Raw genomic sequence first — 11,836 nt, 5'->3', positions numbered from 1 at the left:
CCTCGTTAATCTTTTCCTTTCCGCCTGGGATCAATTCTTATCTTCCTCTCGGCATCTCCTCCTCCTTTTCTCCTCCTCTTCGCATTCCCTCAACACCTCCTCCTATTTCAAAAACACCTTCTCCTACACCTCCAACATCCTCACATTCCTCCCACTCAACCTCACCCCCCTCCCCCCTTCAAGAAACCCTCGGTCACGCATTTGGTGTTTCATCTGTCAGTCCTGTTTTTCCTATTATTCTTTCTCTTATTCTTCTTTCTCTAAGTCTTCTGTCTCTTGTTCTTCTTTATCTTATTCTTTCGGTTATTCTTCTTCCTCTTATTCTTCTTTCTCTTACTCTTTCTCTCATTCTTCTTTCTCTTGTTCTTCTTTCTCTTATTCTTTATCTTGTTCTTCTTTCTCTTGTTCTTCTTTCTCTTATTATTCTTTCTCCAATTCTTTTTTCTCTTATTCTTTCTCTTATTCTTCTTTCTCTAATTCTTCTTTCTCTTGGTCTTCTTTCTCTTGTTCTTCATTTTGTTCCTCTTTCTCTTATTCTTCATTCTCTTAATCTTCTTTCTCTTGTTCTTCTTTCTCTTATTCTTCTTTCTCTAATTCTTCTTTCTCTTATTCTTTCTCTTTTTCTTCTTTCTCTTATTCTTATTTCTCTTGGTCTTCTTTATCTTGTTCTTCTTTATCTTGTTCTTCTTTCTCTTATTCCTCTTTCTCTTGTTCTTCTTTCTCTTATTCTTCTTTCTCACATTCTTCCTTCTCATATTTTTATTTCTTTTATTATTCTCTCTCTAATTCTTCTTTCGCTTATTAGTCTTTCTCACATTCTTCCTACTCTTACTTCATTCTCTTATTATTGTTTCTCTTATTCATCTTTCTCTTGTTCTACTTTCTCACTTTCATCCTACTCTTATTCTTCTCACTTTTGTTTTTCTTTCTCTATTCTTCTTTCTCTTATTCATCTTTCTCTAATTCTTCTTTCTCTTGTTCTTTCTCTTATTCTTCTTTAACTTGCTCTTCATTCTCTTATTCTTCTTCTTTTTGTTCTTACAAGAAAGAACTCAACATTGCAATGCAAATGATTACCAGTTGCGTGTTGGTATAAAAAGGATTCTCTCTCTCTCTCTCTCTCTCTCTCTCTCTCTCTCTCTCTCTCTCTCTAATGAGGCCTTCCCGCGAGCACCAGTTCCATAAGCTAGTAGATGGGGATCTCCCATGTGCACATTCAAACAAGATAAAAAAATCTAAGAATCTTGAATAATTATTTTCAAGTAATGAAAAAATTCTAAGAATCTTGAATGTTTTCAAACCAGAATAAGATTCTAAGAATCTTGAATAATGTTTTCAAACAAGAAAAAAATTCTAAGAATCTTGAATGTTTTGAAACCAGAATAAGATTCTAAGAATCTTGAATAATGTTTTCAAACAAGAAAAAAATTCTAAGAATCTTGAATAATGTTTTCAAACCAGAAAAAATAATTCTAAGAATCTTGAATAATGTTATCAAACAAAAAAAAATTCTAAGAATCTGGAATAATGTTTTCAAACAAGAAAATAATTCTAAGAATCTTGAATAATGCCTTCAAATCAGAAAAAAAAAATTATAAGAATTTTTAATTATTTTCAAGCAGGGAAAAAATTCCAAGAATCTTGATTAATGTTTTCAAACCAGAAAAAAATATTCTAAGAATCTTGAGTAATGTTATCAAACAAGAAAAAAATTCTAAGAATTTGGAATAATGTTTTCAAACAAGAAAAAATCTGAGAATCTTGAATAATGTTTTCAAATATGAAAATTCTAAGAATCTTAAATAATGTTTTCAAACCAGAAAAAACATCTTAGTAGCTTGAATAATGTTTTCAAACAAAAAAAGAAATGCTAGGAATCTTGAATAATGTTTCAAACAAGAAGAAAATTCTAAGAATCTTGAATAATATTTCAAATAAGAAAAAAAATCAAAATATTGAATGTTTAAAAAAATCAAAGAAAAATAAATAATATTTAAAAAGGATAAAAACATTTTTTTTTTTTAAAGAATCAACAAATTACAGCCAAAAAAAAGGCGTGCCATGATTAATGTCTTCAACCAAACAAGGCAACTCCCATCATAATCTAGCCTAAGGCCTATCTAATGTTAGTAGGCCAACCAAGGAGAAGAGAGAAGCTTTAGTAAGATATCAACATACAAGTTTTATAACTAAATTCGATAGGGGTTACCTTGGGTTATATCATGTCATCATTTTTGACAACAGTAAATTAAAGCTTTCTGAATATGATTGGTATTCTCTCTCTCTCTCTCTCTCTCTCTCTCTCTCTCTCTCTCTCTCTCTCTCTCTCTCTCAAGATTTGAGTTCATTCAATCTAGAAATTTTATTCCAGCTGTGACCAAGTGGTGGAATGGTCTTCCTAATCGGGTAGTTGAATCAGTAGAACTTCAAAAGTCTAAATTTCCAGCAAATGTTTTTATGTTGAATAGGCTGACGTAAGTCTTTTTTATAGTTTATATGACATATCTGTTTTGATGTTGTTACTGTTTTTAGAATAATTTATTGTTTATTTTTCTCATCGTTCATTTATTTCCTTTTTTCCTTTTCTCACTGGGCTATTTTTCCCTGTTGGAGCCCCTGGGCTTATAGCACCTTGCTTTTCCAACTAGGGTTGTAGCTGGCTACATGTGGAAAAGCATGTTTTAAAGATCGCCCATGAATGGCAGAGGCAAGGGACAGTGACATTGCCCTATCAAGCATGACAATGCCTTAAAGACTGATCGTATATACATAGGATCAGCGCCCCAGCCCCCTCTCCACTCAAGCTAGGACTAAGGAGGACCAGGTAATGGCCGCTGATGACTCAGCTGATAGACCTATAGGTTCCCCCAAACCCCCCATTCTTAGTTCACAAGGATGATGAGGTTGCAGCGACCAAAGTAACTAATATATGAATAAAATTAAAAGTCAAAACAAGAATCTTAATATACATAGGAATAAGATTTTAATTGGTAAAAGGATGGCATTTTGACCGATATCAAATATGCCAATAAAAAAGGTTCTAATGGTTAACGAAAGCAAAGTGGTTTAAGTACCAATAAAAACCTTTTTTGAAAAAATGGACTGATAAGCATATATAAAGGAAATTCAATAGGCAGACATATAACTAACTTAATAGGCAAAAAACTCTTTAATGCATCATCATCTCCTCCTGCGCCTATTGACGCAAAGGGCCTTTTTAATGATAGGCGGTATATCTTAGCAATACGTGTTTGCCAACGGTTATGGAAGTGGATGAGCAACTTAGTGGAGTAACGAGAACTTTGTGCTGCCAGACCTTTGCTCTTTATAACGTTTAAAACGCTTCCAGAAGACTAAAATTACTGCAAAAATCTTTCTTCTGACTGCATCTTCACCATCAAAGCCAAATGGTATGTTTGTACTTGGCATTCGATTAATGATAAATTTTTGCACATTTAAACGTGTTTTTTTTCATATTCAAATGCATTGGCAAATAAATATTAAACCCAGTAAAATGATGGTATATATATATATATATATATATATATATATATATATATATATATATATATATATATATATATATATATATATATATATATATTATGTTCCCACTATTTTTTTATACTGTTCAACTGGCCTCGTATCACGGAGTTGTATGAGTAAGTTTGTGCGTGCGTGTATTTCAACATTTGAGTGTGGAGGAAATGCCCCCATAAATCTCGATGAAATCACTGGCAGCAGGGTGACGGGTTTGGTTTAAGGCGATAGACAAACTGTCTCTTCGGCTTTCAACTCCTGACGCCTGGCGGATGATCTTACCATTGTTCTCTAGTCTTTGGTAGTGCCATAGCTTCTGCACCGTGGTCTTCCACTGCCATGGATTTGAGTTTTCTTGCTTGAGGGTACACTCGGGCACACTATTCTATCTTACTTCTCTTCCTCTTGTTTTGTTTAAGTGTTTATAGTTTATAAAGGAGATATTTATTTTAAAGTTGTTCTCTTCTTAAAAATCTAATTTTTCCCTGTTTCCTTTCCTCACTGGGCTATTTTCCCTGTTGAAGCCCCTGGGCTTATAGCATTGGCTTTACCAACTAGGGTTGTAGCTTAGCAATTATTAATAATAATAATAATAATAATAATAATAATAATAATAATAGTATGGACCGGCATGGGTCACTTGCCTTAGTTAGATAAGCACTGTGGATCACAAGGAACTGGCTATCATTTGATGAATCTAGCCAATGAATCCTTTAATGAATATAAAGAAGATTTTAATTGACATGAACGATTGGAGAAGAATGTAAATCAATGTCTAATGGATTACTTGGGAATTAGATTTACAAAAAAAAGGTATTTAATGGACACAAAATTCAATTTAATTGAAGAAGTACAAAAAGTAATCTAATCTATAGAAATAGACTTTTAATCGACTTGAGTAATTAGAGTATAAACGCTTCATGGATGCGCATACTAAACAAAAACAAATTTAATTCACATGGAATTAATTTCAATGGATGAAAAAATTATTTGATTGACAGGAAATGGAATATAAAGAAAATCATCTCCCCTATATTATAAAGAGCAAGTGTCTGGAAATATATCTTTATATATACATATACATATATATATATATATATATATATATATATATATATATAAATTTCTACCTCATACCTGGGATCGAACGCTAGCCCCTTCTAATGAAAGGCCAGGTCGAAACCAACCATGTTTCGACCTGGCCTTTCATTAGAAGGGGCTAGCGTTCGATCCCAGGTATGAGGTAGAAATTTATTTCTATTTGAACACGATGTTGTGTTGATATTAATCCATATATATATATATATATATATATATATATATATATATATATATATATATATATATCTTTCCAGTCATGCTCAGTGGCATTACCAGACGTGTAACTCTTGGTCTCTCCTTGTCACTCGGGTAGGGGCTAGAGGGAGTATTCATACCCTGGTGAGAGGGAGTACCCCCTGGCGGAGAGAGGGAATGGGTAAGAAGGGTTGAGTCTGTGTGCATATCTATATAAACATCTGGCCATCATTTCTGATGGGTGGTGTACACTAGATTTATATAATGAATAGGGAAATTAATTTTCTGGACATATATAAATGGACGGGAAAATGGCATCAAATGATCAAGACATCAATGACTTTCAAGCAAAGGCCTTCAACATAAATCATAATAACAAGTAGGCCTGCCCCTCTTTCAATTCTCTCCCTCACAAGCCCTAAATACTATATTTCCTCCGAACTTTGAAGGCAACTGGCTCTAACCTGTCCCAATCCGTTTAAAGGATTGATCAAAAATAAGGAATTTGTAGTTTTTAGCTCTTGATGTGACCCATTGCCTCTCATGTCTGACCCCTGAGGCCTTTAGTCAGTTTGTAAACATTGTTTTTCGTTATGGAGTGAAATAAATGAAAGTGATATAATGTTTAAGAAAATCTGCTGATTGAATTTCTTTGCAAAAACGAGAATGAAATCAATTTAGAAAAGATTTTAAAATGATCTAACGTCAATAAAAGAAAAACGTAACAGCAATGAATTGCTAAAAGAATGATACAGGATTATAAAACATAAAAAAAAAACAGTCGTAAGCGTAATCGAAAATTGAATAATTAAATGAACAAGAAGTAAATCAAATGAAAAATATAGTATGTAACAGAACAATTAATCAATTAATCATCACAAAAATGATACAGGATATTCACACCCCAACAAGTTGAAAATGGATAGAAGTACCTCATAAACGATCCCTTCTCTTATAACAGAATCAAATGTATCAAGTGCAAACTGATTGCCAAAAATTGAGGCTTGGCCAACCTTAGGTACCCGCATAGCCTCCTACTCACAATACTGTAGTACTGAAGCAGAGAGAGAGAGAGAGAGAGAGAGAGAGAGAGAGAGAGAGAGAGAGAGAGAGAGAGAGAGAGAGAGAGAGAGAGATACTTCCTTTCTCGAACTGTCTATAAATCATGTTATGGGGAGAGAGAAAAACTCGCTTTCTAACGATCTGTGAATTATGAGAGAGAGAGAGAGAGAGAGAGAGAGAGAGAGAGAGAGAGAGAGAGAGAGAGAGAGAGAGAGAGAGAGAGAGAGAGAGAGAGAGAGAATAAAAAAGTACGTTTGTTTGTCTGTGGTATGATGGCTATAATAACAGAATAAACAGTAATGGCTTTGTCCCACCCAGGTTTTGACAGCACCAGATATTTACAAAAGAGTACATTTATGATAATTACTTAAATATGTAACATAATTATAAGTTAAGAACGTTCACACCATAAAATTTATTGCATATCATATATTTATTTATTAATTAATTGATTTGTATTTAGTTGATTTATAACTTTGTAAAACAATGTAAGTTCATATCTGTATTTGTAAAGAATAATTACGTATATAATGTAAATTGCTAACATGTAACTGTATTTTTATAATAAGAGCTAAAAAAAATTTGTGTCTATTACAGTTTTTTTTTGTAAAATCAAATTGAACTCATGAAATATTTTCGAATTTAGATATTCCTTAATTTTGATAGGTTTATGGATTGTTTTATTACAATGAAAACAAACTTTGACACTAGAATTGGAATAAGTTAACGTAACCCATGCAATAGTTATTACTCATAAATTGTTCTCAATGATTGATTGCACACCAAGGACATTCGTTTCATCCAATTCATAAGCAATATGCTCACAAAAGGAATATTTTCCATCTATAAATTGGCCGGTACTTGAAGGTAATAACAGACTGTAACAAGTTACGCAGTGCGTTTTAAGACAGATGCACTACGTTTCCAATAGCCTCTGTACAATGGTCTTCCACTGTCTTGGATTAGAGTTCTCTTGCTTGAGTATTCTGGGTATGCTTGAGTATGCTGTTCTATCTTATTTCTCTTCCTCTTGTTTTGTTGAATTTTTTTATAGTTTATTTGTGAAGGATCTAATTTAATGTTGTTACTGCACTTGAAATATTTTATTTTGATTGTTTATTCTTCTCCTGTAGTTTATATATTTCCTTGTTTCCTTTCCTCACTGGGCTATTTTTCCCTGTTGGACCCCTTAGACTTATAGCATCTAGCTTTTGGCAGTAACTTTATTCTTCTGTAACCGCCTTAAACGTTATAGATGCTGTCTGAGCAAAGATCTAGCAGTAATTTTAGTCCAACTGGGGTTATAGCTTAGCTTGTAATAATAATAATAATAATAATAATAATAATAATAATAATAATAATAATAATAATAATAATAATAATAATAATAATAAGGTATTACTGTGACCGAGTTGCAAATGCAATATTGCCAATTCCTACCAGCTTCAATGGCAAGATAAAAGCAAATACGTTTGCTTGAATGCGTCTCGTGTCAACAATAACAAACTCGAAGTAACAAGGAAACCGTTTTTTGTTCTGTTATGACTAGTGAAGATTTACAAAATATGCGGAAATTTCAGTGCCACGGACCATAACTTTATCTCAAAGTCCTTGACTGTAGCCTTGCTTAGAATGGGCTCAAGGGAGGATTTATTGAAGCTCTTATATGATAAATGCAATTACAGTTTTCTTCTTCTTCTTCTTCTTCTTTGTCTGCATCCCTTCCCACTTCCATGTGGGGTCGATGTTTCTGGTCAGCTTTCTCCATCTACCTCTGTCCCACACTTCATCACCGGTTAATCACTTTGATCGAAGGTCATCCTTGATACAGTCCATCCACCTTCGCTTTGGTCTCCCTCTCCTTCTCGTTCCCTGTACCTCCATTTCCATCACTCTGCTCTTCTCTCTTCTCATGACATGACCATACCACCTCAGTCTACTTTCTTGGATCTTATCTGATAGTTCTCTAACTCCTGCGGTACCCCTAATTACCTCATTCCGTATCCTATCTCTTCTTATCAATTTAAATATAATCACAGTCATTAAATTGATTTAATTCAATAAAATACTAAATCCTTTAATATTCACAAATCTTGATTACATCCCTAGGGAGAACAAAACAACCTGATATTAAACCTCATTAACAAAATGTATTTTTTTACCAACAGATCTTTTTTCTGCACCCACTGACGACCCGAAGTGAGCACACCTCTGTTGGACTAGCGGAGCGTCTACACGCCGTCATGTAGCATAAAACGAGTGCCTAAATACTCGGAGCGGTTGGTAAGGGTATTAGGCTTCTCATTTTTGGGCGTTTTACATCCGTGGAGTTTCTCCATCCTCAAGCATGGCTATTGCCGCAGGGCTGGACGGTGTCCTGACGTACCTGGGAACACCCCATCCTCGGGTTACGATCCATCTTCTCTTGACAATGGGTACGTAAGTCGAAGTTCTTGTCGTTAAGCGAGTCTCTGAGATTCATCTCTTGGAAAGTCCCATTCTGAAACATTTTTAAGTTTTTATAGTTTATGTATGAAAGATCTATTTTAATGGTGTTATTATTCTTAAAATGTTTTATTTTAATTGTTCATTACTTCTCTTGTAAATTATCTATTTCCTTGTTTCCTTTCATTATTCAGCTATTTTTCCCTGTTGGAGCCCTTGAGCTTATAGCCTCATTCTTTTCCAACTAGTGTTGTAGATGAGCTAATAATAATAATAATAATAATAATAATAATAATAATAATAATAATAATCGATATGCAAGAGTCCGGAAACGAGTCAAGGTCTTACGTGGAGATGAGTCTGACACTGGATGGATTCTTACTGGTATGTTACAGCTTAAAATGGGATGTTCTTACTATATTCATTTTTTTAATGTGACGCATTTGCACTGACGCGCAGCGGTGCCCTTTTATCTCGGAAAAGTTTCCTGCTATCTGATTGGTTAGAATTATCTTGTCCAACCAATCAGCGATCAGGAAACTTTTTCCGAGCTAAAAGGGCACCCATACGAGTCGGTGCAAATCTGCCTCGCTAAAAAGAATTGACTGTAGTAAGCAGATGTACGTAGTTATTTATGATACGTGAATCTGAAACAGAATGAACTCTAATGTCATGCAGGTTCGAAACTGGATGGAGTTTGTACTGCATGTTAAAGTCATGAAATTAAATGAATGAAGTCTTTGTTGATAAGTGAGTGTCTGAGACTGGGTGAAGTTATTATTGACATGTGAATTAAGAAAAGATGAAACTTTTATTGGCATGGGAAACTGAAAAAAAAAAAAAAGAGAAATTCTTACATATACTTTGCGAAAAGGGTTTTCTTGAATCTCATCACCGTTGTATCTCAGTATGAAAAGATTTTTTTTTTCAATTTTTTTTCACAGATAAATCATAGCTTGTCCATTTCAGGCATGGTTGTTTTAGGACTGGGGTCCATTGAAATTTCAACGCTCTTACCGCTTCCATTATACAGCTGCTGGGGAGGTCTGATGCCTAAAGACCTGAATAAAAAGTAAGCAAGATGAAATTTGTATAGAATACAATAAGGCCATTTTATAGAATATTATAGCTTTTCCAAATGTATACCGATGAAGCCTCCTTCTTGATGCTTTGAAATTCATAGAGGTTCTAATCATGTTCCAGAGTATGTAACGGAGTGACGCTTCTGCCGGAACTACGTCAAAATGACCAGCGTCTGGTGAGTATGTTCAGTGTAGAATGAATTTGCATCGGAAACTTGAAAATATTTCATAGATAAGAAAAACGCTTAGTATAGAACAGAAAAGATTTTAACATAAAACACAATTCTGACGAAATTATCAAAAACTCCATCCATGACCTTGCAGGTTTTCGTTTGCGGTAACAAAGCATGGCAGCCAGACACTCTTCCAGGAGCCATACTGGTGGGCGTAAGAGTGTTCGTGGCTTTGCTAGCTGGCATCTGCATGGACATCTTTGGCCGCAGGAGGTCTGTTGTTGCCTGGATGGGCCTATACTTCGTTGTGGCGTTTGCTCGAGCTTTCTCACCAAACGCTGAGTCGGTGGTGTTCTGCGTCACCATTGAAGGAGCTGCGGCCCAGGCATCTACGCTTGCACTTCTTTTGCTTGGTGAGTGTTGACACTCTCTTATGAAGGTTGTGTCTCTTCTTGTTGGAGTTAAAGCCACTGTACTCATTACAAATTCGTCCTCAGCCCAGCTCGCAAAAGTAGTTTCTCATAATAACCAGTTTGAATCTAATATCAATAATTCTACCTATTTTGCTTTCTCCCTTTCTTTCCATGTCCTTTTTCACATTCAGATTGTCTTTCTATAGTCCCTTTCCTCTCTTTCCATACATATTTGATGCAGAACTCATGGGAGAGAGAAAAAATTGTAATTGGTATACAGATTACATGTACTTAAATTTTTTTATGTGAATTTCCATGGGGATAACTAATTCTATAAAAAGCTATTAAAATAATGAGAGACTTTTTCATTCATGGAGTGTAATGGGGTAGTTTGTCGGTCTCAGACAAGTTTTCATATCAAGCATTCTTCAACAAACTTGAATTAGTCACTCGAGTGAGGTTCTGCTTCGCCCAGATGCTAGGATAGCCTTAGGACATGTCTTCATCATCACTGCTTTGTAGTTACATGTTACCACATCTGGGTTTATGCATCATATTAAAGACTTTGAACCATAAAAACTACTTTGCATGTTAAATGTAGGCTATATCATCCACTATTGTGAGGACATCCTGAAGACGACTAAATAATCTTTCCTTGTAGCTGGACAGAGCAATTTTGTTCTAATTAGTTTCAAGCAAGTCTGTCTATTAAGGTACGTTTGAAAGGTATGATAAAGGTGGTAAAATTACTGATTTTCTAATATCCGTTATTTCTCTTTTTATGGCTGTTTGATTATTACATTCTCATTGCACTGCAGTGCACATCAGCAGTGTGACACTTCAAAGCGAATGCAAGTGGTGGTATAGCCAGAGATTTTAGCCTTCTGGAAGCATTCTGAATGTTGTAGAGGTTGTGCAAGTGGTGGTGTAGCCAGAGATTTTAGCCTTCTGGAAGCATTCTGAATGTTGTAGAGGTTGTGCAAGTGGTGGTATAGCCAGAGATTTTAGCCTTCTGGAAGCATTCTGAATGTTGTAGAGGTTGTGCAAGTGGTGGTGTAGCCAGAGATTTTAGCCTTCTGGAAGCATTCTGAATGTTGTAGAGGTTGTGCAAGTGGTGGTGTAGCCAGAGATTTTAGCCTTCTGGAAGCATTCTGAATGTTGTAGAGGTTGTGCATAAAAGGCAAGTGGTGGTGCAGCCATAGAGTTTAGCTTTCTGAAATTGTTATAAACTATTCATCGAATTATTTATGCGTTTCTCGAAAGTCCGTCACCCGTCTTATGATATCTTTCACAAATCTGCTTCAAGTAGTGCGAGCAACAAGTATCAGTAAACAGTTCCCACAAATTGTTTAAACTATATAGAGGCTAATGCAGTTTCCATCTCTTACTTTCAGCTACAGAAGGTAGCACCCAAAAAGAATGTGTCCGATCTGCCTGTTTGGTGCTGCTGGGCCACGCTGTAGGTGTGGCAGCTGGGGCTCCACTCATCACCACCTACGTTCCAGGGGAAGTTTATAAGCAAATGGCCAGGAGTTTACCTGCTCTGGTGTTCGTGTTGTTTTTGATGTAAGTTAAAGTGTGTTATTTTTGTCCTTGGTGGAAATAAGTGTATGTTTTCTTATTTCTATGCCTGTTTGATGGCCTATTTTATGTGAAAGTCTGTGGGCCCAGTAGTTTTTGAAATTATGGGTATTGGTAAAGTTTGTTGGCCCAGTAGTTTTTGAAATTATGGGTAATTTGTTGCTTTTCTCCTGTATGCAGCACTGTGTAGTCTTATGTCCATGTAAATTTAGATATTTTACCTTCTTTTTTTATGAAAGTTAGT

The 11,836-nt window shown here is 35.0% G+C and overlaps 1 protein-coding gene across 2 annotated transcripts in view; it reads left to right on the top strand.

The window, feature by feature from the left end:
* Positions 1 to 11,836, top strand: part of LOC137622052 (probable metabolite transport protein CsbC) — a 31,975-nt gene that overhangs the window by 12,272 nt on the left and 7,867 nt on the right. For both annotated transcript variants that reach the window (XM_068352531.1, XM_068352530.1), the window contains exons 2-6: positions 8,067 to 8,333; positions 9,313 to 9,415; positions 9,547 to 9,601; positions 9,750 to 10,011; positions 11,406 to 11,577. In XM_068352531.1, the coding sequence (XP_068208632.1) occupies positions 8,246 to 8,333; positions 9,313 to 9,415; positions 9,547 to 9,601; positions 9,750 to 10,011; positions 11,406 to 11,577 (680 nt within the window). In that variant the 5' untranslated portion in view covers positions 8,067 to 8,245. The remainder of the gene's footprint in view (positions 1 to 8,066; positions 8,334 to 9,312; positions 9,416 to 9,546; positions 9,602 to 9,749; positions 10,012 to 11,405; positions 11,578 to 11,836) is intronic.

Source organism: Palaemon carinicauda, chromosome 28 (genome assembly GCF_036898095.1).
Source record: "Palaemon carinicauda isolate YSFRI2023 chromosome 28, ASM3689809v2, whole genome shotgun sequence".
Classification (NCBI taxonomy): Eukaryota; Metazoa; Arthropoda; class Malacostraca; order Decapoda; family Palaemonidae; genus Palaemon; species Palaemon carinicauda.
The sequence above is the reverse complement of the archived record's forward strand: the minus strand, read 5'-3'. Positions and strand labels throughout refer to the sequence as shown.